This window comes from Salvelinus fontinalis, chromosome 15 (genome assembly GCF_029448725.1).
Source record: "Salvelinus fontinalis isolate EN_2023a chromosome 15, ASM2944872v1, whole genome shotgun sequence".
NCBI lineage: Eukaryota > Metazoa > Chordata > Actinopteri > Salmoniformes > Salmonidae > Salvelinus > Salvelinus fontinalis.
The window spans coordinates 38,934,132-38,958,769 of NC_074679.1; the positions used below are offsets into that span (position 1 = coordinate 38,934,132).

At 42.8% G+C, this 24,638-nt stretch overlaps 2 protein-coding genes, 1 long non-coding RNA gene and 1 other non-coding gene across 5 annotated transcripts; 2 read left to right on the forward strand and 2 right to left on the reverse strand.

Annotated features, from left to right (window-relative positions):
- Positions 1-484: 484 nt before the first annotated feature.
- On the forward strand, positions 485-6,434 carry LOC129811945 (syntaxin-11-like). The gene is made up of 2 exons (XM_055863737.1): positions 485-654; positions 3,804-6,434. Exon 2 carries the CDS (start codon positions 3,809-3,811, stop codon positions 4,682-4,684), a length of 876 nt encoding a protein of 291 aa, XP_055719712.1. The 5' UTR covers positions 485-654; positions 3,804-3,808; the 3' UTR covers positions 4,685-6,434.
- On the reverse strand, positions 5,550-7,958 carry LOC129811946 (uncharacterized). Its single transcript, XR_008752960.1, has 2 exons — positions 7,654-7,958; positions 5,550-6,313 (listed from the first exon to the last, which is right to left on the reverse strand). It is a non-coding gene; the product is annotated as an uncharacterized LOC129811946 (long non-coding RNA).
- On the forward strand, positions 7,708-7,790 carry trnal-uaa (transfer RNA leucine (anticodon UAA)). Its single transcript has one exon. It is a non-coding gene; the product is annotated as a tRNA-Leu (tRNA).
- A 4,135-nt stretch (positions 7,959-12,093) lies between the features above and the next one.
- On the reverse strand, positions 12,094-19,128 carry zbtb24 (zinc finger and BTB domain containing 24). 2 transcript variants are annotated; one of them, XM_055863739.1, is made up of 9 exons: positions 19,086-19,128; positions 18,110-18,455; positions 15,804-16,503; positions 15,436-15,603; positions 15,076-15,243; positions 14,917-14,998; positions 14,376-14,640; positions 13,928-14,185; positions 12,094-13,582 (listed from the first exon to the last, which is right to left on the reverse strand). In XM_055863739.1, exons 2-9 carry the CDS (start codon positions 18,404-18,406, stop codon positions 13,103-13,105), a joined length of 2,418 nt encoding a protein of 805 aa, XP_055719714.1. In that variant the 5' UTR covers positions 18,407-18,455; positions 19,086-19,128; the 3' UTR covers positions 12,094-13,102. The 2 variants fall into 2 exon arrangements, with proteins under 2 accessions (XP_055719714.1, XP_055719713.1); XM_055863738.1 differs by lacking the exon at positions 19,086-19,128 and adding an exon at positions 18,599-19,079.
- Positions 19,129-24,638: the final 5,510 nt, after the last annotated feature.

Consider the following 24,638-nt stretch of genomic DNA (forward strand, 5'->3'; position numbering starts at 1 on the left):
ACCATGGAATTAAATCAAGGTCAGAATACCATGCTGTTCTCATGCCTATGTTCAAATTCAGAATATGCATAGAGAGAAAAAGTGCATAAAACGGGAATTGTGTTCCATTTACGCACGCTTAACTCAGGTCGGAATCCGCCCCATAGGCACAATATGTTCCATCATGCTCATTCAAATATACCAGAAGTATAATGTACAACAACATTGATTAAATATCTGTTTCCAGTAACATAAAACAACCACAATATAAATTATTACTGTCAACAATGTTTTATGAGTTTAAAATATGAAAACGGGAACATGGTTGTTGTCCTTGCTTCCGCTTTTCACCTTCACTGTTGCTGTGGATGAGAAAAGTCAGAGCAGCCATGGGGAAACTCCCTGCCAGGGGTGTCTTCAATAGGAACCAAACGGAACCAAACGTGCAGACACGGGAGGGCTCAATCTGAATTTACCCAATACGAAACGTTTTGTTACGATTTGCTACAGTTTGCACTAATGAATATACGCAATAAAGTAGGTGGTGGGCTGGTTCCTGGCAGACACAGCTAGATGACTAAACGGAGCAGAAAGGGGAAATGATTCTTCGAGCATTTGTCTGTTCTGTTTTAATGATTTTGGTGTTCTAGGATAGTCTACGGAGCACGATATCAGGTAAATGTTTCTAATTAATTTTGGAGTTATTTCAGTCCTGTTATTTAATTTAGCCTACTGTACGCTAGGTTGTGATGAGATGCGTGTTGCTCATCAAGTTGAGTTTGGGTTGTTGGGCGAGTGAAATTTTGAGTTGCTTTATTTAATTTGAATGTTAATTATTCCTTAAATGTAATGTGTTGCGCCTGTTTTCTGTTACAATAAATAATGTCGCCAATATACAGTACCAGTCAAAAGTTTGGGCACAACTACTTATTCAAGGGTTTTTCTTTATTTTTTTAACTATTTTCTACATTGTAGAATAATAGTGAAGTCATCAAAACTTTGAAATAACAAATATGGAATCATGTAGTAATCAAAAAAGTGTTAAACAAATCAAAATATACTTTAGATTCTTGAAAGTAGCCACCCTTTGCCTTGATGACAGCTTTGCACACTCTTGGTGTTCTCTCAACCACCTTCATGAGGAATGCTTTTCCAACAGTTTTGAAGGAATTCCCACATATGCTGAGCACTTGTTGGCTGCTTTTCCTTCACTCTGCGGTCCATCTCATCAAAAAACCATCTCAATTGGGTTGGGGTCGGGTGATTGTGGAGGCCAGGTCATCTGATGCAGCACTCAATCACTCTCCTTGGTCAAATAGCCCTTGCACAGTCTGGAGGTGTGTTTTGGGTCATTTTCTTGTTGAAAAACAAATGATAGTCCCACTATGCGCAAACCAGGTGGGATGGCGTATCGCTGCAGAATATTGTGTATGCCTTGAATTCTAAATAAAATACAGACAGTGTCACCAGCAAAGCACCCCCACACCATCACACCTCCTCCTCGATGCTTCACGGTGGGAATTACACATGCTGAGATCATCCGTTCACATACTCTGCGTCTCACAAAGACATGGCGGTTGGACTCATTAGACCACTTGAACTCTGTGAAGCATTTTATTTGGGTTGCAATCTGAGGTGCAGTTAACTCTAATAAACTTATCCTCTGCAGCAGAGGTAACTCTGGGTCTTCCATTCCTGTGGCGGACCTCATGAGAGCCAGTTTCATCATAGCGCTTGATGGTTTTTGGACAGCACTTGAAGAAACCTTCAAAGTTCTTGACATTTTCCGTTTTTGACTGACCTTCATGCCTTAAAGTAATGATGGACTGTTATTTCTCTTTGCTTATTTGAGCTGTTATTGCCATAATATGGACTTGGTCTTTTACCAAATAGGGCTATCTTCTGTATACCACCCCTACCTTGTCACAACACAACTGATTGGCTCAAACGCATTAAGAAGGAAATAAATTCCACAAAATAACTTTTAACAAGGCACACCTGTTAATTGAAATGCATTCCAGGTGACTACCTCATGAAGCTGGTTGAGAGAATGCCAAGAGTGTGCAAAGCTGGCATCATGGCAAAGGAAGAATACTTTGAAGAATCTCAAATATAAAATATATTTTGATTTCTTTAACACTTTTATGGTTTCTACATGATTCCTTATGTGTTATTTCATAGTGTTGATGTCTTCACTACTATTCTACAATGTAGAAAATAGTACAAATAAAGAAAAACCCTTGAATGAGCACGTGTGTCCAAACTTTTGACTGGTACTGTACAGTAGGTGTGTACGTGTTTGTGTTTTGGCCTGATACTTTTGTCATGGTGTTCAGTTGGTGCACAGAAAGAAACTTGTCATATTGCATTCTCTTGTGTAGCCTACTGTAACAGTAAAATACATGTAGCCTCATGAAAGAGATTATAGAGAGACGATAAGTCATAACCTAAGCCTATAATTAAATGTTTGGAAAAGGTTTGAGGTGTGTTAAAGAGTGGTAAAGAAACACACCACAGATTTGAACATCTATGTCTTTCAGTGATCAAATTGTTGTTAAAATCGTAACTTTTGTTATAGATGTCATATGAGTCAATGGCCGGGAATCTAATAACTGATGTCTCTAAAAAAATAAAGTCACCACCGCAACATGTAGGGGTGCTGAAAAAACCCAACATATTGATTAAAACATTGGGGGGGGGGAATCTTCACAAAAGTAGTGCACTGGGCCTTTAGCGCCTCGTCTGTAGCGCTAATAGGTGTAATTTAATTTCCTCTTATAGAATGGCGTTAAATTGCCTTAATAGAAAGAGGGCTTCAATCAATCAAGTTTATTTTATATAGCCCTTCGTACATCATCTAATATCTCGAAGTGCTGTACAGAAACCCAGCCTTAAACCCCAAACAGCAAGCAATGCAGGTGTAGAAGCACAGCGGCTAGGAAAAACTCCCTAGAAAGGCCAAAACCTAGGAAGAAACCTAGAGAGGAACCAGGCTATGAGGGGTGGCCAGTCCTCTTCTGGCTGTGCCGGGTGGAGATTATAACAGAACATGGCTAAGATGTTCAAAATGTTCATAAATGACCAGCATGGTCAAATAATAATCAGGAATAAATGTCAGTTGGCTTTTCATAGCCGACCATTAAGAGTTGAAAACAGCAGGTCTGGGACAGGTAGCACGTCCGGTGGACAGGTCAGGGTTCCATAACCGCAGGCAGAACAGTTGAAACTGGAACAGCAGCAAGGCCAGGTGGACTGGGCACAGCAAGGAGTCATCATGCCCGGTAGTCCTGACGCATGGTCCTAGGGCTCAGGTCCTCCGAGAGAGAGAAAGAAAGAGAGAAGGAGAGAATTAGAGAGAGCATACTTAAATTCACACAGGACACTGGATAAGACAGGAGAAGTACTTCAGATATAACCAACTGACCCTAGCCCCCCGACACATAAACTACTGCAGCATAAATACTGGAGGCTGAGACAGGAGGGGTCAGGAGACACTGTGGCCCCATCCGATGATACCCCCGGACAGGGCCAAACAGGAAGGATATAACCCCACCCACTTTGCCAAAGCACAGCCCCGGCTTGTGGCTGTTATCTGTTATCTGTTTAAATCAGATATGCTGCACTTAATACGGTTTATGCAGCTCGCTAACTTCTTTAAGGCATGAAAAAGTCAACATTTGCTGAAATTTCTTGCATGACCATAAAGAATGAAAATTGCACTGCTCTAGCAGGGTTCTGCTCTACAATATACAGGAAGTAGGATGAAAGAGAGGAGATGATAAGGAGATCATACAGTAACCCTCAATACTTTCCTCCCATTCCAGGTAGGATGAAAGACAGACTGGTTGACCTGAAGGGGGTGGCCCCCGCTTCTTCAGACGAGGGAGGTCAGGGTCGGGGCACTGATGACGAGGAACAGCTGGAGCACCAGTCAGTGGTGTTCGAAGGCGAAGACATGATGGACAGCATCTTCAGAGAGGTCCATTCGATGAGGAAGGAGATCACTCTGCTCCGGATGGATGTGAAGCGCCTGGGCAAGCAGAACACCCGATTCCTCACCTCTGTCCGTCGGATCAGCTCCATCAAACGAGACTCCAATGCCCTGGCCAAGGGCATCAAGACCCGGGGGGAGGGCATCTACACACGGCTGGAGAAGATCGGCATGCAGCACAAACGGCTGGAAGAAGAGCATGGTGCCCATTCTGCTCTGGTTCGCATGGTACGCTCACAGTATGTTTCTCTCACCGGGGCCTTCCATGAGGCCATGTCTGAGTACAACCAAGCGGAGATGGGCCAGAGGGAGAACTGCAAAACCCGGATCCAGCGCCAGGCAAAGATAATGGGCAAGGAGGTGACCGGAGATCAGATTGAGGAGATGGTTGAGACGGGTAAGTGGAACGTGTTCTCCGACAACCTCCTGGCGGACGGGCGGACGGCGCGATCAGCGCTTACGGAGATCGAGAACCGGCACAAGGAGCTGGTTGAGCTGGAGAGTCGGATCAAGGACATCCATGAGCTGTTCTTCCAGATGGCTCTGCTAGTGGAGGAACAGGGGGCCATGGTGGACAACATAGAGGCCAACGTAGTCGCAACAACAGACTTTGTGGGCAAGGCCCAGGCTCAGATCAAGCTGGCGGTGAAGTACAAGAAGAACAACCCCTGTAGGAAGTTGTTCTGTTGCTGTTTCCCATGCTGCAACAAGTGAGACCGATTGTGTTTTTGTTTTATCTCAAGTCAAGATCCTCTCAAAAGTGTTTTCATGGCCATGACAATGTATGTAAAGAAGTAGAAGTAATCAATTTGCAGTTGTTTACACACGTATGCACTTGATCCTGAATATTTTAAGATGTACAGTATGGGTGTTCCAATGTACACTGAGTGTACAAAACATTAAGAACACCTTAATATTGAGTTAAACCTGCTACCATTCCCCTTTGAAAGGCACTTATATTTTGTCTTGCCCATTCACCATCTTTGCCCACCTTGCCCATTCACCATCTGAATGGCACACAGACACAATCCATGTTTCCAGGTTTAAACATCCTTCTTTAACCTGTCTCCTCTCCTTCATCTACACTGATTGAACTGGATTTAACAGGTGACATTAATAAGGGATCATAGCTTTCAACTGATTCACCTGGTCAGTCTATATCATGGAAAGAGAAGGTGTTCCTAATGTTTTGTACACTCCGTGGTATGTTTGTTTAAAATGATTTATGCCGTTTGAATGAGAATGTGCCATTTTGAATGTCATGCAGCTATTTCTGCCTCTTACCGTAGAAGATACATTTTATATTAACACCCTTGCCTAGCTGGTGTTAGGAGAGAAGACCAAGTATCTTGATGTCAAACCGCAGAAGCTAACATGCAATAGTGTGATATGGGGTGTTCCATTTCTTTAATGTTGTAAAAAGAAAACATTTGTTCGGTGCTCCAGGCTGGCAGTTAAAAGAGTACTTGATTAGTCAATCAAGAATGTTTACTTGAGTGCAGTTCAAATGTTTCCTTCTCCCACTATTCCTTTAACTTTCAGCTGTATTGAATGTTTGTAAAATAATTAAAAAAATATATATTTTATATTATTTATGTTTCATAACAGGATATTGGGAATTTTATGAACACAAATGCTGTAGAATGGCCCTTTGTGTTTCATTTGAGCATTCATTTTTGATGTACACAATTACTTGATCATGATGCATCATTCTCAACTGTTATCATTGTGATACATTTGAGTTCCTTTCTTGGAGACACAACCGTTATTGCTACACTGACTGATATTGCAACTGAAGGCAACCTCAAAATGACTCAACTGGATTTGACATTGTTACGAAAACAAGACTGTGCCTCAATTTTTCCATTGTATAGTACACATCACATGCAGATATCCAAGAGACCATTGCTATTTCTAGTGTCCATCATGAGTCAAAAACAGACTCAGAGAATCCTCATCAGATTGCTGTGACGTGAAGGCTAACTTTCAACGTCTGTGTTCCATAACCCCACCAGCAAGTGAGGTACCCATCTCTCTGTTCGACAATCGCCCAATCCTAAATCAACCACTCACTGCTCCTTCCCCACAGATATCTAATGACCCCGCTGTGTAGATCTGAAAGGATTGGATGCGTAAACTATATAGTAATACTTCCACTATATGGACATCCATGAGCTGTTCTTCCAGATGGCTCTGCTGGTGGGTGGAGGAACAGAGGGCCATGGTGGCCAACGTAGTCGCAACAACAGACTTTGTGGGCAAGGCCCAGGCTCAGATCAAGCTGGCGGTGAAGTACAAGAAGAACAACCCCTGTAGGAAGTTGTTCTGTTGCTGTTTCCCATGCTGCAACAAGTGAGACAGACAGAGACCAATATCAGTGTTATTGTTTTATCTCAAGATCCTCTCAAAAGTGTTTTCATGGCCGTGACAATGTATGTAAAGAAGTAGAAGTAATCAATTTGCAGTTGTTTCTGTGTTTCATTTGAGCATCCCTTTTTGATGTACACAATTACTTGATCATGATGAATCATTCTAAACTTATAATTGTGATACATTAGAGTTCTTTTCTTGGAGACAACCGTTATTGCTACACTGACTGATATTGCAACTGAAGGCAACCTCAAAATGACTCAGCAGGATTTTACATTGTTAAGAAAACAAGAATGTACCTTGATCTTTCCATTATTTCGTGCACATCACATGCAGATATCCAAGAGACCATTGCTATTTTTAGTGTGCAGCATGAGTCAAAAACAGACTCATAGAATCCTCATCAGATTGCTGTGACATGTAGGCTGACTTTCAACGTCAGTAACCCCACCAGCAAAGTGAGGTACCTATCTCTGTTTGACAATCGCTCAATCCTAAATCGACCACTGCCCCTTCCCGGAAGATATCTAATGATCCTGCTGTGTAGATCTGAAAGGATTGGATGTGCAAACTATATAGTCATACTTCCACAAGTCAGTTGGTATTACATAATTGGGCCTCAACCTATAGTATAGAAGGTACTGTGTGTCCGATGTTTTAGAATGTGAGTCAATCACTTAGGCTACAGGAAGTTTGCGGCATATGGTCGGTCGGTCATTGGGCAATCAAGCTTTGCCTATACCAAATTATTTATACTTTTGATACTTAAGTATATTTTAGCAATTACGTTTACTTTTGATACTTAAATACATTTAGAACCAAATACTTTTAGACTTTTACTCAAGTATTATTTTACTGGGTGACTAACTTTTACATGAGTAACTTTGTGTTAATTAAGGTATCTATACTTTTACTCAAGTATCACAATTGGGTACGTCTTCTACCACTGGTCACAAAGTTCTCCCCAATGAAATGATTGCCTATAGACATCAAGGGAAAACAATACAAAGCACATCATTCAAATAACTGTACAATTGACTGCCCAATTTATGCCGTATCGTCATCAAGGGAATGTGTTCATTTGATAGAACACATTATCAAGCGTTTGATTTGTATTTGTTGATCAGGCTGAAGTCATTATGGTCAATTGACAGTTGTCTTGCAAAATCGTTACAATAGAATGAATGTCAGAGTAGCTATCTGCTTTGATAATCACAGTAGCACCCGCTGCAACGACATATAATGCCGTTTGATCAAGATTGTTTTTACATTGGAATGTTAAATTTTTGCGAGTAGCGTACAAGAAAATATACCTTTCAGTATATATTGATATCCATGATCAATTATTGGAACTGTTTTTGACGCCAACCAGGATGGCCGAGTGGTTAAGGCGTTGGACTTAAGATCCAATGGACATATGTCCGCGTGGGTTCGAACCCCACTCCTGGTAATCACTGCACATCTTTTGTTAATAGTTCCGAGTTCCTGATGTCATTGGTAATGTTAATACTACTACTAAAGATATGCGGAAAATATATTCACAACCTGAAAGAGTTACAGCGCTACCACTGTCTATTATATTGTCAAGTGACCGCAATAACAATTGAAATACATGTCCTCAAAGATGGAAGGCAGGCGGAGATCAGGTGGGACCATTCTAGCCAATGAGAGGGCAGATACGCGAACAACAGGACATAGAGATTAGATAGAGAACTCCTCTTTGTATCGGTGCTATTGTATCTGTGACAGCATGGGCAGCGCCATTGAGGCTGAATGAGTCTCCCAAAACAAAAATGGTGAAAGCCCTCCATGGCAATGTCCCTAAAAAAGGTTATATCAATTGAGTCCTCTATCTATCTCTATGACAACAGGCACAACTCAGATATAAAGTTGTTTTTTCAAAGTTGCCGAAATGCCACGTGTGTCAACTTGCATCAGTGACTTCAGAACAACCTAAACATTATGAAACTGCTATTAGATCAAATTACCAATTACATTTTTTGTTGACCAAATTCGAGCCTCTCTCACTAATCTCCATACATATTTTGGTCTGAGTAAAACATAGTAAAACCAAAGATGATGGATACACTGACCCTAACAATGAGAGTCGTTGCCCACAAAGCCTCATGGCAGGTTGTCTAGCTCCCGCCTACCCTTTCTTTATATTTGTAGATAAATTAGTATTGTAATCATTATTGTAATCGTTTTTAAAATATTTGATGAAGGTTGTTGAAGTCAACCGCCTGTATTCAATGGAAAGAGGCTCGCGCCGACAGACATGGCAGTCCTGCTGCTAGCTCCTTTGCAACTTTGCAGTATATATATTTTTTGTTTATTATTTCTTACATTATTAGCCCAGAACGTTTTTTTGTGTTATTACATACAGCTGGAAATAACTTTTGGATATCTGAGCGGCGATAACTCCCCAGCATTACAACCAGGAATACAACTTTCCCGAATTGGATCCTTTGTTCGTGCCCACCAGGGCAATTGAACTTATCCCAGAGGCTGCTCCAAGACGCCGCCAGCTGAGAAGAGTTATTCGGAGTGGACTTCTAGTCCGATTCAGGAGGTGTGCACTCCATCCCCCGCTTCCGAGTATATTTCACTCGCGAATGTTCAGTCTCTGGACAATAAAGTACACGAGCTCAGGGCGAGGATCTCCTTCCAGAGAGACATCAGGGACTGTATCATACTCTGTTTCATGGAATCATAGCTCTCTCCGGATATACTGTCCTCGTCCATACAGCCAGCTGGGTTCTCAGTACATTGTGCAGACAGGAATATTGAACTCTCTGGGAAGAATAAAGGCGTTAGTGTATGTTTTGTGATTAACTATTCATGGTGTGATTGTGATAACGTACAGAAACTAAAGTCATTTTGGTCACCCGATCTAGAATACCTCACAATCGACCTTATTACCTCCCAAGAGAATTCTCTCCGGTTATAGTCACAGCCATGTATATTCCCCCTCAAGCTGATACGAGGACAGCCCTCAAGGAACTACACTGGACTTTGTGCAAACTGGAAACCACATATCCTGAGGCCGGATTTATTGTAGCTGGTGACTTTAGCAAAGCAAATTTGAGGAGGTGGCTCGGGTGGTTGATGTCCTTGATGATCTTTTTGGCCTTTCTGTGATATCAGTGACTGTAGGTGTCCTGGAGGGCAGGCAGTGTGCCCCCGGTGATGCGTTGTGCAGACCGCACCCTCTGGAGAGCCCTACGGTTGCGGGCAGTGTAGTTGCCGTACCAGGATGCTCTCATATCTGTAAAAGTTTGTGAGGGCCTTAGGGGCCAAGACAAAGTTCTTTAGCCTCCTGTTGTGCCTTCTTCACCACACTGTCTGTGTGGGTGGACCATTTCAGATTGTCAGTGATGTGTATGCTGAGAAGCTTGAAGCTTTTCACCTTCTCCACTGCGGTCGCGTCGATGTGAATAGGGGCGTGCTCGCTCTGTCGTCTCCTGAAGTCCACGATCAGCTCCTTTGTTTTGTTGACGTTGAGAGAGAGGTTATTTTCCTGGCACCACTCCAGGGCCCTCACCTCCACTCTGTAGTCCGTCTCGTCATTGTCGGTAATCAGGCCTACTACTGTCATGTCGTCTGCAAACTTGATGATTGAGTTAGAGGCGTGCGTGGCCACGCAGTCATGGGTGAACAGGGAGTACAGGAGGGGGCTGAGCATACACCCATGAGGAGCCCCTGTGTTGAGGATCAGTGTAGTGCAGGTGTTGTTTCCTACCTTCACCACCTGGGGGCGGCCCCTCAGGAAGTCCAGGACCCAGTTGCACAGTGCTGGGTTCAGACCCAGGGCCTCGAGCTTAATGATGAGCTTGGATGGTACTATGGGGATGAAGGCTGAGCTATAGTCAATGAACAGCATTCTTACATAGGTATTCCTCTTGTCCAGATGGGATAGGGCAGTGTGCAGTGAAATGGCAGATAGATCTGTGGATCTATTAGAGCGGTATGCAAACTGAAGTGGGTCTAGAGTGTCAGGTAAGATGGAGAGGTGATATGATCCTTAACTGGCCTCTCAAATCACTTCATGATGACAGAAGTGAGTGCTACGGGGCGATAGTCATTCAGTTCAGTTACCTTTGCTTTCTTGGGTACAGGAACTAAGGTGGACATCTTGAAGCAAGTGGGGACAGCAGACTAGGATAGGGGGAGATTGAATATGTCTGTAAACACTCCAGCCAGTTGGTCTGTGTATGCTCTAAGGACACGGCTAGGGATACCGTCTGGAGCGGCAGCCTTGCAAGGGTTAACACGCGTAAACGTCTTACTCAAGTCGGCCACAGAACGAGAGCCCACAGTCCTTGGGAGCGGACCGCTTCGGTGGCACTGTGTTATCCTCAAAGGGGGCAAAGGTGTTTAGCTTGTCCAGAAGCCCGACGTCGGTGTCCACGACGTGGCTGGTTTTCCCTTTGTAATCCGTGATTGTCTGTAGACCCTGCCACATTTATCTTGTGTCTGAGCCGTTGAATTGCGACTCCACTTTGTCTCTGTACTGATGTTTAGCCTGTTTGATTGCAGGATTTACCTCAGTGTTTTACCCAAAAGGCTGAGACTTTTCTGTTTCCGTCTACTCGGTCCGTCACCCGTGTCTCACTGGGCCATGGCTCCGGCGGACCTGCTCTCACTTGGGGCCAAAACCAGGCCACTGGTACTTTTCAGCTGGCATTTACATAACATTGGCTAACTGTGAATATGATCTTCTCACGAAGCAACTGTTTTGATTATGCAGAGGCTGTTGATTCTGCTCTTCACAAGTCCTCACAGCCCTAGCTATGGAAACAATTTCACTAGTATAACAAAAGGGTGTATACACTAGTGTAACACTGATGTTAGTAAAAAAAAAGCAGCATTGGATACTTTGTGAATATGGGCCCTGGTGAAATGTGTGATCTTAGGCATGCTCCCACTAACAGCCCCCCTCTTTTCTTTGTCTCATCTCCCAGAGGACCTGAGCCCCTGGTCATGCTGCCGTTCCGACTGCAGGATGACAAACATCCATCATTATCCATGACTACCATTCACATGCAATCCACCACCACTTTTCTAATAAACACACCTCAATCTATTGTACATGGAACAATAAAGTTTTCTATATATTTGATTAATATCCCCTTTTGTCAATAACAGATTGTACACATAGCAACATGCTTGACTGAAACAAATCTTTGAACATATCTTTAGACTTTATGGAGGTTATGGGGGTGCTGCTGTTTCCCATCAAATTTCATCTTATGCCAATGTCAAGGTTGTCAATTAGGAAGATGGTGCTGTTCAGAATGACAAGTTCATGACAGTTGATGTTCACAGGACTCTCCAAATGCAACGTTGAACGAGCATCATGGATGAAGGAGGGGAAACAGCTTTACTTCACCAAGTCACCCAATGATTGCTTCGTGAACAATTGCTGCATCTAAAATAAATACATAAACACTTTTTTCATTCTCTTTCTTTATGGTGGATGGGATTAATTTAGCAGGTTTATAGTATAATGTAATGTTTTAAAATATATAGTCAGTCACTTTGAGTATTTTAGGTTGTCTTTTTAAATCTTCGCTAAGATAATGTATTGTTATTTTGTACATGTGAAACAGTCATTCGTTTTGGGATAGACTATTACCTGTAAATGTCAACTACCCTTTAAATAAAAGTTGTGTGAAATTATACATATAAAACTGCATTTACCAGGGGAGATAGTGGACAAGCAAACAGAAGAATCATCACAGACAACCGTGTAAAGTATTGAGTGATATTTAATATAGTGAAACAAAATGTTTTATATGCTTCAAACTACAGATTTAAGGACACTGAAGTGGGAAACAATGGCATAAAAAGGCTTAAAAGCAGTACAGAGGAGAGAATACATGTACAATGGTTATTTCTGTGTTAGTATTACCCACATCAGCCATTTAAAACCCCTAGGTAGAGCAGAGGACTTACAGCATGTGGGTTTGCAGTTTTAACAGCGCAACATCACGCAGGCCTCATTCCTCTCAGGTAGGAGGGTACCAGAAATAAATGAATAAAACCAAACTAATGAAAGAGCACACAGGGCCACAGCACTTCAGTAGCACGCAGACACCAACAACATCCCTGGCATCAATACTTTCCACTCTTGCCTTGCTATTGCAGGACCACAAATGCCAGTCTTTTACCTTCATAATATAAACAATGCATTTGTTCCACCTCACAATATAAATACGCATTTAAAAAAAAATAATAATTTTACATTGTGACTTGACATGCAAATAATACCTTTTATCTGCTTCTAAATAGCCCTTTTGTTGAGGCCTGAAATAACAGCTATTGGCTCAGAGCTTTTACATCACTTCAGCCAGATGATGTCAGTGCCACACAGAATAACCTAGTTGGAATCACATTTTCTCTACCTCCGTGTCATTTCAATATCCTGGCATTACTGCATAACTAAATTCAATTTACAACCATCGTGACAAATGCATTTTACATCCATTGTCCAACCTGAGTGTGAACTAAGGCAAAGTCAATTGTGTTGGGCCAGACTGGTTCCTCAGTCAGTTCTGCTGTGCACATACAGTCTATGGCTGGGCTTGTCCTGATACATGGCTGTTGACTCCTTTGCGGCGTCTACGGCCATGTATCAGGGCTATGGCTGGGCTAGACTGGTGGTATAGAGCTAGGAGACAGTTCCCGCCCATTCAGTCAGTTCTGTTAGGGCAGATTGGTTCTCCAGTCCTTCAGTCAGTTGTGCTGGGCCTATACAGTCTATGGCGGGGCTAGGCTGGTGGTGTAGAGGTAGGAGACAGTACCAGCCTGTATCTGGAAGGTCTGGCCCTGGATATGGTGGCTTGGGATCTGTTCACTGGTCTGACTGATTGAGATGGGCTGGCTGCTCTGGCTGTTGATGTGGATAGCCTGGGCCTCACCCTGCTGCTCTCTGCTCATCTGCCCCAGGATGGTGCTCTGGTCCTGGGTCACAGCCAGCTGAGAGAGGGTCTGGTGCTGCTGGTGCATGACGTGGAGCTGCTGTACAGAGCCAGGGCCAGGGAGGGAGCCAGGCCTGGGTGCTATGTGCAGGGGCTGGGGCGGCCCGTGGTGGGCCTGAAGGTGCTCCATGTCCTCCTTGGATAGAGTGATGACATGCATCTGTTCAGGCTGCCCTGCGACCCCAACCCCGTTGGTCATGTGTCCGTCCTGCAGCACGCTGATAGTCTGGATCTGCTGGTTGTGATGGTCCACGCTGCCCTGAATTGAATAATAATAATAATAAATTGGATTTAACATGTCAAAAAAACAAAAGGACAAGGCCCTAGCCCTTTATTGAGCCCTAGAGGGGAAACCCAGCATAGGACAATACAGATACATAGACATACTGTACATCAGCACACATAGACCTGAGTACTGATGGCTGGTGTGTCCAAATACAATACATATAAACAAAATAATAAACACTGCATAAAAGCAAGGGACTGTACAATATATTGTCTGTGTCCCAAACGGCACCCCATTCCCAATGGGCCCTAGTCAATAGTAGTGCAGTATAGGGAATAGGGTGCCATTTGGGACAAGACCATTATTGGCTCACTTTACCTGTGTGACCAAGGCCACGTTTTGCATGTGTCCTGACGGCTGGGTGAGGAGGGTCAGTCTGGAGTGGGCCTGGTCTGCCGCCTCAGAGACACCGCCCTCTGTTGTAGTAATAATGCTGATGCCCTGATCATGCCCACAGTGACTGGGCACAAAGTTGAGGTTGTTGAGATGATCCACATCTCCAGTCACAACCAGCTGTATCTCCTGCTCTGGGTGACCAGGTAGCTGGTACTGCTGGAGCTGTAGGATGCTGCGTACCTGTGTATAGATGATGTCATGTATTATAGCTGATATCAATGACATACTTCACGATGGTTGTCTACTATGACTGCCTACAGTGTCACAAAGCTCTGAGTGGACCATAGTGTGGTTTTGAAATCTGTAATTTGTATTGTCAATTAGACTGTAATATTGTGGCGTGGCACGAAACAAAATGTCCTAACTCTACCTCCTCCGTTGCCCCTGTGGTGACCCCAGCCTCCTCTTCCACCACCCCAGCTCCGCACTGGGTCTCCTCGGTGGTGATGGTGACTACGCTCTCCTTGTTGTGCGTTTTGGTGTGGGTCTTCAAGTTGTCCAGGCGGGCGAAGGACAGGTTGCAAAAGGAGCAGGTGAATGGCTTCTTTCCGGTATGGGAGGCTACGTGACGTCGCCTGGCACTGGCATCAGAGAATGACTTGTTGCAGACGTTACAGACATATGGCTTCTCCCCTCTGGAATACAAACATGTTCACACTGGTAAATGGATACGGACCGGATCACATTTTCATTCATGTTTGTTGTGGAGCCTTCGTGTGTCGAACACATTCGTTATAAGCCCCTTTTGAGTTTGTGATCCTCACATAAATGACATCATATTTTTGGTGTGAAAAAAAAAATAATAACATACGGTAGGGAGTTTTTTCCCCACCATCTCTCAGGATTGGCCTAAATCCTTTCTATGACAAGACATGGTGGAATAGCACAACCTTGTATGAGTCATATCTCACCTGTGAATCCTGATGTGCGTCTGTAGTGTGCTCTTGGCTGTAAAACACTTTCCACAGATCTCACAAGTGAAAGGCTTCTCACCTGTCACAAGATCAGCAACAACTTATTACATAGTAACACACTCGAATTTGTGGAAATTAAACCTCGTCTCACTCTACCTGTGTGAGTTCTCATGTGCTTCTTCAGTTGCGCTGTATCCATGAACCTGCGTTGACAGTGTGCACATTCTGGTAAAGATTTACCCGTATGGACCCTGTGATGGCTCTTCAGTTGTCTCTTCTGGCTGAACGACTTTTCACATTTGTCACAGCTGAATGTTTTCTCCTCTAGGATTTAAAAGAGAGAATAAGAGTCCAAGTACAATTCATTAAAGGCAAACCTTATACCTCGAGTTATTCCCGAATATGAAAGCCGAATTGAAAAAGGGATACACTTTATATACGTTTTGATTGAAGTTGTATACCCCAAGAAACACACTAAAGCATTATCACTCGCTAGAAGTCAGTCAAGTAGGCAACCTGTGTGTAAGTTCATGTGATCCACTAGCGAGTGTTTGGTGGACAGGGCTTTAGAGCAGACGGTACAGACGAAGGGTTTCTCTCCGGTGTGCATCCGCTGGTGAACCAGGAGGGTGTGCTTCTGTGTGAAACTCTTCCCACACGCAAAACACTTGAAAGGCTTTTCACCTGGTGGGAACATATAAAAAACATTATTATCACTCAGGCCTATGAAATAATATGCTTTAATTTAATTGGAGGGATATAGTCACAGGCCTCACCTGTGAGGAACTTGTCAGAAATAAATGTGTTCTAGTAATTCTGTCTATAATGAAATGAAATTAGCCAATAAAAACAATCCTGGAAGTAGTAGAGGTCCCAGGCCTCACCTGTATGAGTCCTTTGGTGTATCTTTAAGAACAGGTGGTTTTTGAACACTTTCCCACAGTCGTCACACCGTGCCTCTGTGTTGGGGTATTTTCTCTTCCTGCCCCTCTTCCCTGGTTCTCTGCATTCAGACGTAGTGTCGTCCCGGTCCCCCACCCGGTAGCCCTTAAATTTCACCGGTGGTCTGATCTTCCTCTTACTCTGCCGCCTAGTACGGGCTGATCTAGGATCATAGTCTGCATCATCAGAGTCTCTTATTGGAGAATCCAGTGTATCATGTGACTCAACCAGACATTCTTCAGGGTCTACACAGTCTACTGTGACATCATCAACTGTAACCTGCTGCTTTTCATTGGCTGCATCCTGGATATTGATGATATCACTTCTTACTTCCTGTTTGTTGGACTCTTCCAACGTCTTCACAGACATGTCCACTTCATTCTTCCTGGGACGACCCCTTTTCCGTTTCGGCTGCATCGCTGCCGATGTCCCTTCTCCCAGTCCTTTACCTTCTCCGCTGTCTGTGTTCACTTCCGGTCTCACCTCGAAACCAGGACAGGTGATGTTACTAAGGCCCCTCCCCTCTACACCTGGATAGGTAATGTTCAGGTTATGGTCCGCGTGGGCTTTCACGAGGTCACTAACCTCTAGGAGTCTGGCCAGGTCTAGTAGCTGCTCAGTAACACTCTCCTCCACAGATACCTGCAGGGATAGAAATGGAAGAAAAATCACCCTTGGATGCAAGATCCTTTAATTTTCAGTGCACGTCAAAATGATCACACTTCTTGATTTCAATGTAAAATGCACATTTACAGTGGCAAGAAAAAGTATGTGAACCCTTTGGAATTACCTGGAATTACGCATAAATTTGACATAAAATTTGATCTGATCTTCATCTAAGTCACAATAGACAAACTCAGTGTGCTTAAACTAACACACAAATGATTGTATTTTTCTTGTCTATATTGAATACATAATTTAAACATTCACAGTGTAAGTTGGAAAAAGTATGTGAACCCCTGGGCTAATTACTTCTCCAAAAGTTAATTGGAGTCAGGAGTCAACTAACCTGGAGTCGAATCAATGAGACAAAATTGGAGATTTTGGTTAGAGCTGCACTGCCCCATAAAAAAACACTCACAAAATTTGAGTTTGCTATTCACAAGAAGCATTGCCTGATGTGAACCATGCCTCGAACAAAAGAGATCTCAGAAAACCTAAGATTAAGATTTGTTGCCTTGTATAAAGCTGGAAAGGGTTACAAAAGTAGCTCTAAAAGTCAGCACACGGTTAGACAAATTGCCTATAAATTGAGAAATTTCAGCTGTTGCTACTCTCCCTAGGATTGGCTGTCCTGCAAAGATGACTGCAAGAGCACAGTGCAGAATGCTCAATGAGGTTAAGAAGAATCCTAGAGTGTCAGCTAAAGACTTACAGAAATCTCTGGAAGATACTAACATCTTTGTGGCCTGCTGGAGGTCATTTTGCAGGGCTCTGGCAGTGCACCTCCTTGCACAAAGGCGGAGGTAGCAGGTCCTGCTGCTGGGTTGTTGCCCTCCTACGGCCTCCTCCACGTCTCCTGATGTACTGGCCTGTCTCCTGGTAGCGCCTCCATGCTCTGGACACTACGCTGACAGACACAGCAAACCTTTTTGCCACAGCTCGCATTGATGTGCCATCCTGGATGAACTGCACTACCTGAGCCACTTGTGTGGGTTGTAGACTCCGTCTCATGCTACCACTAGAGTGAAAGCACCGCCAGCATTCAAAAGTGACCAAAACATCAGCCAGGAAGCATAGGAACTGAGAAGTGGCCTGTGGTCACCACCTGCAGAACCATTCCTTTATTGGGGGTGTCTTGCTAATTGCCTATAATTTCCACCTTTTGTCTATTCCATTTGCACAACAGCATGTGAAATGTATTGTCAATCAGTGTTGCTTCCTAAGTGGACAGTTTGATTTCACAGAAGTGTGATTGACTTGGAGTTACATTGTGTTGTTTAAGTGTTCCCTTTATTTTTTTGAGCAGTGTACTTTTCCCAACCTGCACTATGAATGTTTACACAGTGTGTTCAATAAAGACATGAAAAATATATTTTTTTGTGTGTTATTAGTTTAAGCAGACTGTTTGTCTATTGTCGTGACTTAGATGAAGATCAAATCAAATTGTATGACCAATTTATACAGAAATCCAGGTAATTCTAAAGGGTTCACATACTTTTCTTCCCACTGGATGTAAATGTCAAAATTATTTTGGTTTTCACTCCACGGAACCCAGTTTCCATCCCCCATTTCCACCCCTAGATACCTGGGCACTGTAGATGAACTCTAGTACAGCTCCAAAGGTCTCCGCCGCCATGCCGTCCAGCCTGTAGGTAGACTGGCTGATCTGCTCCTCAGCAGTGAACATGAGGGAGAAGTAGTCACTGCTGGCAGCCAACAGGGCCTTATGTGCTTTGAAGTGCACATCTTCTACGATAAGGGTGATGTCACACAGAAGCTCTCGTTTTCTCAGCTTGTCAAATTTGCAGAGGATGGTGTCCTTGTGTGTTGTTGAATGAATGGCTGTGAGGGAGGTGGGTGTGATTAGGGTCTTCTCAGACATATTCTTGAGGATGGATTGTGAAGTATGATTCTACTATGAACCTCACCACCTGCAACAAAGTGAAACATAATTGGAAAGAAATAGGCCAATTAAGGTGCAATAAATTGTATGGAATATGTTGAGATTGGAGCAAAGCTGTGGCGTGATCATTATAATTCACAGTTCATAATCGTGAAACTGCTTGAAATGTACCTATAGCCCATCCATCTCATCCATCTGAACTTTTCAGGGCTCTTGACTTCACACAGAATTTGCTACTGCAGCTTACAGAACAATGAGTGCTCCAGGCTCTCACTATAGAAAACATTACTCTCGATTTTCTTTTGCGATATTTCACATATATATACACACATTTGTCGATCAACAGCTGTTTGTGACCTTAGTAAGAACTGTTGAAGAGCCATAGGACAGATCAATTTAGCGATCACTGGTCACAAAGTCACAGGGAGGTGTACGCATACATTTTTGCATCGTTTCAAACAGCGACACAACACGGGCGGGCGCCATGTAAGCCTTTTACATTATACACAATGAATGCACTTCAAGTGAAACCCAAAATGTAAACAAAACAACAATGTTCAATAAAGAGACTAAGAAACTTTCTCCGCGTTTCTATGATTGCTGCAAACACCGCAATGCCTAAAAAAAAAAAAAAGATATCAAGCTTTCAGGACCTTACCGTCTCTTCTTCGCAGTTGTTCAGATTATCGCGAGATGTGGTGGTTGTTCACGGGTGTTTCATGTTCTCGCAGTTTGAATCCACGATCTTTATAAACTTTGGTTGGTATAAATTTTCACTGCATTAATCTATCCACTGGGTTGTTATATCTATGCCAAGGAGCAAGGAAATGTTTGTTTATGGGAGTGAAATAGTTGAAAGGAGGGAGTAGAAAAAAACAGTATTATACCTCCGTGTGGTCGAATCTTTCACATGATTACTATAAATGTTGAGGCGAATCTTTATCGATCTCCAAACTCTAGTCATGCCTGTTGTCTGACAAAGGTCAACTGGAACAATTTGTGGGACATTCTTCCAGTATCAATGATATACATATAAATCATTGGTCAGTATCCTAGCCTTTTCTGTCATAACTATGGTAGTTATTCTACGGGGCGCTTTGGAGCACATATGGTTATTTAACAGATTTTTTTGATCAACAAAATAAATGTTTCAAAACTAAACTAAAATCGTTTAAAAATAGGATCCCTGGTTTCTTTTCAGGACTTTCCCCCTGCACTGTCAGAGCGTTCCACCAGAGGCGTATAAAGCAGGACTTCTATGCAATGATTCGGGTGTTCATTATACAGAGTAATAAATGAGTTGATAACCTCGCACAGCCTGCAGATAGGTCAACAATTTGTTGAAGTTATCTTATGGATCATAAGACTATGGGCAAATAAGTGTTTTATCTGTACATTAACATCTTTTAAAATTAATATTTGAATGTTGTGCACTTAATTGAGTCAAGTGGACGGGCTGTGGTTTTACAAATAGCATATTGTAATTGCTGTGTAATCAACCTTAACCAACCCACTTATCCTTAACCTTTAGCCAACATAGCGATGTCTGGAACACTGTCCTGCTGTTTTGATATGGATTTACAGTTGATCATACTCACATTAATGTGTAACCTAAAGGTGTTAGCAAATATCAGGTATACACAGTATAACACAATTTAAATAGCTAGGTAGTACAAGTTCAACTTATTTTGTAGTTTTTCTCCCAGCAGAATTATCCTGAGTGTCTGAAGGTATGGTGGTGGGTGGGGTGGGTTTCGCCATAGCTGTGTGCGTCGCTGAGGCCCTCACCTACTGCTCTGTGACCCTCATAGCAGACAGGTTTACTCCTGAAACCAGGTGAGGCACAGTCTTGTTTTCATCCAATTTATTGATTGTTTATTAACTTAATGTGAATGGGTAGACAATAAGATATAGAACTTTGCTATGCTATAAGAGGTGTACTAGGCTAACTACAGTTGAAGTCAAACGTTTACATGCACCTTAGCCAAATACATTTAAACTCAGTTTCACAATTCCTGACATTTAATCCTAGTAAAAATGTCATGTCTTAGGTCAGTTATGATCACCACTTTATTTTAAGAATGTGAAATGTCAGAATAATAGTAGAGAGAATTATTTCAGCTTTTATTTCTTTCATAACATTCCCAGTGGGTCAGACATTTACATACACTCAATTAGTATTTGGTAGCATTGCCTTTAAATTGTTTCGGGTTGCCTTCCACAAGCTTCCCACAATAAGTTGGGTGAATTTCGGCCCATTCCTCCTGACAGAGCTAGTGTAACTGAGTCAGGTTTGTAGGCCTCTGCTCGCACACGCTTTTTCAGTTCTGCCCACAAATGTTCTATAGGATTAAGGTCAGGGCTTTGTAATGGCCACTCCAATACTTTGAGTTTGTTGTCCTTAAGCCATTTTGCCACAACTTTGGAAGTATGCTTGGGGTCATTGTCCATTTGGAAGACCCATTTGTGACCAAGCTTTAACTTCCTGACTGATGTCTTGAGATGTTGCTTCAATATATCCACATAATTTTCCTTCCTCAGGATACCATCTATGGCCTCCCGGGTGGCGCAGTGGTCTAGGGCACTGCATCGCAGTGCTAGCTGCGCCACCAGAGTCTCTGGGTTCGCGCCCAGGCTGGGCTGGGTTCGCGCCCAGGCTCTGTCGCAGCCGGCCGCAACCGGGAGGTCCGTGGGGCGACGCACAATTGGCATAGCGTCATCCGGGTTAGGGAGGGTTTGGCCGGTAGGGATATCCTTGTCTCAGTATGTAAAATGTAATGAAATGTAAAAAAAAATGTAATAAAAATGTATGCACTCTACTGTAAGTCGCTCTGGATAAGAGCGTCTGCTAAATGACTAAAATGTAATGTAAATCTATTTTGTGAAGTGCACCAGTCCCTCCTGCAGCAAAGGACCCCCACAACATTATGCTGCCACCCCCGTGCTTCACGGTTAGGATGGTGTTCTTCGGCTTGCAAGCGTCCCTCTTTTTCCTCCAAATGTAACGATGGTCATTATGGCCAAACAGTTCTATTTTTGTTTCATCAGACCAGAGGACATGTCTCAAAAAGTACAATCGTTGTCCCCATGTGCAGTTGCAAACCGTAGTCTGGCTTTATGTCAGTTTTGGAGCAGTGGCTTCTTCCTTGCTGAGCGGGCCTTTCAGGTTATGTCGATATAGGACTCATTTTACTGTAGATATAGATACTTTTGTACCCGTTTCCTCCAGCATCTTCACAAGGTCCTTTGCTGTTGTTCTGGGATTGATTTGTACCTTTCGCACCAAAGTACGTTCATCTCTAGGAGACAGAACGTGTCTCCTTCCTAAGCAGCATGACGGCTGCGTGGTCCCATGGTGTTTACACTTGCATACTATTGTTTGTACAGATGAACGTGGCACCTTCAGGCATTTGGAAATTGCTCCCAAGGATGAACCAGACTTGTGGAGGTCTACAATTTCTTTCTGAGGTCTTTGGTGATTTCTTTTGATTTTCCCATGATGTCAAGCAAAGAGGCACTGCGTTTGAAGGTAGGCCTTGAAATACATCCACAGGTACACCTCCAATTGACTCAAATTATGTCAATTAGCCTATCAGAGCTTCTAAAGCCATGATTTTTTGGAATTTTCCAAGCTGTTTAAAGGCACAGTCAACTTAGTGTATGTAAACTTCTGACCCACTGGAATTGTGACAGAGAATTATAAGTTAAATAATCTGTCTGTTAGCAATTGTTGGAAAAATTACTTGTGTCAGGCACAAAGTAGATGTCCAAACCGACTTGCCAAAACGATAGTTTGATAACAAGAAATTTGTGGAGTGGTTGAAAAATGAGTTTAATGACTCCAAACTTTCTACTTCAACGGTATGTGTCACTGCTCTAGGTTGATTAAAGTAAATTACAATAATAAATTCACTATGAATTAAAGTAAATTCAATCACAAAAAAATCATCTCCAGTTGATGGGCCCATTACTCCTCCCCCGCTCTCCCTTCTGCAAATCAGATCACGCCTCCATTCAGCTCCTCTCCACCTATAGGCAGAAACTTAAGCAGGAAGCTCCCGGGGTAAGGACTGTTCAACGGTGGTCTGAACAATCGAAATCTATGCTTCAAGATCGGACTACAAAATATTCCCAGGTCGCCTCAGACTTATATACTGACGCAGTGACTGGGTTCATCAGGAACTGCATAGAGGATGCTGTTCCCACTGTGATGATCAGAATTGATCAAAACCCAAAAATGTGGATAGATGGCAGCTTTCACGCACCACTGCATTAAACCATGGCAAGGTGACTGGGAACATGCCTTATTAGCCTTATTCTAAAATGGATTAAATCGTTTTCCCCTCAATCTACACACAATACCCCATACTGACAAAGTAAAAGGTTTTTTGAAAAATGAAAATACATTTACATAAGTATTCAGACCCTTTACTCAGTACTTTAACAAATGTTTTATTTAGGGGTAGATCAGCTTTAATATTGCAGATAGATTCTAGCTTCCATCAGTGTAATTTTTTGCATAATTTCCAATCCCCCATGTAGTGTCAGAAATGCAGAAACTAGAAGAGCAAAATAAGATTATATATATTATACATAAGAAAAATGCTTGAATGAGTAGGTGTGTCCAAACTTTTGACTGGTATATATATAGTACAAGTCAAAAGTTTGGACACACCTACTCATTCAAGGGGTTTTCTTAATTTTTACTATTTTCTGCATTGTAAAATAATAGTATAGACATGAAAACTATGAAATAACACATATGGAATCATGTAGTAACCAAAAAAGTGTTAAACATTAAATATATTTTGATTTGTTTGAGATTCTTCAAAGTAGCCACTCTTTGCCTTGATGACAGCTTTGCACACTCTTGGCATTCTCTCAACCAGCTTCATGAGGTAGTCACCTGGAATGCATTTCAATTAACAGGTGTTCCTTGTTAAGTTAATTTGTGGAATTTCTTTCCTTCTTAATGCATTTGAGCCAATCAGTTGTGTCAAGGAAGGGTTGATATAGAGAAGATAGCCCTATTTGGTAAAAGACCAAGTCCATATTATGGCAAGAACAGCTCAAATAAGCAAAGAGAAATGACAGTCCATCATTACTTAAAAACATGCAGGTCAGTCAATCTGGAAAATGTCAAGTACTTTTACATTTTCTTCAAGTGCAGTCGCAAAAACCATCAAACACTATGATGAAACTGGCTCTCATGAGGACGGCCACAGGAAAAGAAGACCCCGAGTTACCTCTGCTGCAGAGGATGTGTTCATTATCTGCACCTCAGATTGCAGCCATCCCATCTGGTTTGTGCTTAGTGGGACTATAAGTTGTTTTTCAACAGGACAATGACACATCCAGGCTGTGTAAGGGCTATTTGACCAAGAAGGAGAGTGATGGAGTGCTGCATCAGATGACCTGGCCTCCACAATACCCGGCCTCAACCCAGTTGAGATGGTTTGGGATGAGTTGGACCGCAGAGTGAAGGAAAAGCAGCCAACAAGTGCTCAGCATATGTGGGAACTCCTTCAAGACTATTGGAAAAGCATTCCAGGTGAAGCTGGTTGAGAGAATGCCAAGCGTGTGCAAAGCTGTCATCAAGGCAAAGGGTGGCTACTTTGAAGAATCTCAAATCTAAAATATATTTTGATTTGTTTAACACTTTTTTGGTTACTACATGATTCCATGTGTGTTATTTCATAACACAAAATTGTAAAACTAAAGAAAAACCTTTGAATGAGTAGGTGTGTCCAAACTTTTGACTGGTGCGGTATATATAGCCAGCAGCATACCACCCTGCATACCACTACTGGCTTGCTTCTGAAGCTAAGCAGGGTTGGTCCTGGACATGCCCTGGATAGGAGACCAGATGCTGCTGGAAGTGGTGTTGGAGGGCCAGTAGGAGGCACTCTTTCCTCTGGTCTAAAAAAAAAAAAATCCCAATGCCCCAGGGCAGTGATTGGGGACACTGCCCTGTGTAGGGTGCCGTCTTTCGGATGGGACGTTAAACGGGTGTCCTGACTCTCTGAGGTCATTAAAGATCCCATGGCACTTATCGTAAGAGTAGGGGTGTTAACCCCGGTGTCCTGGCTAAATTCCCAATCTGGCCCTCAAACCATCATGGTCACCTAATAATCACCAGTTTACAATTGGCTCATTCATCCCCCTCCTCTCCCCTGTAACTATTCCCCAGGTCGTTGCTGCAAATGAGAAC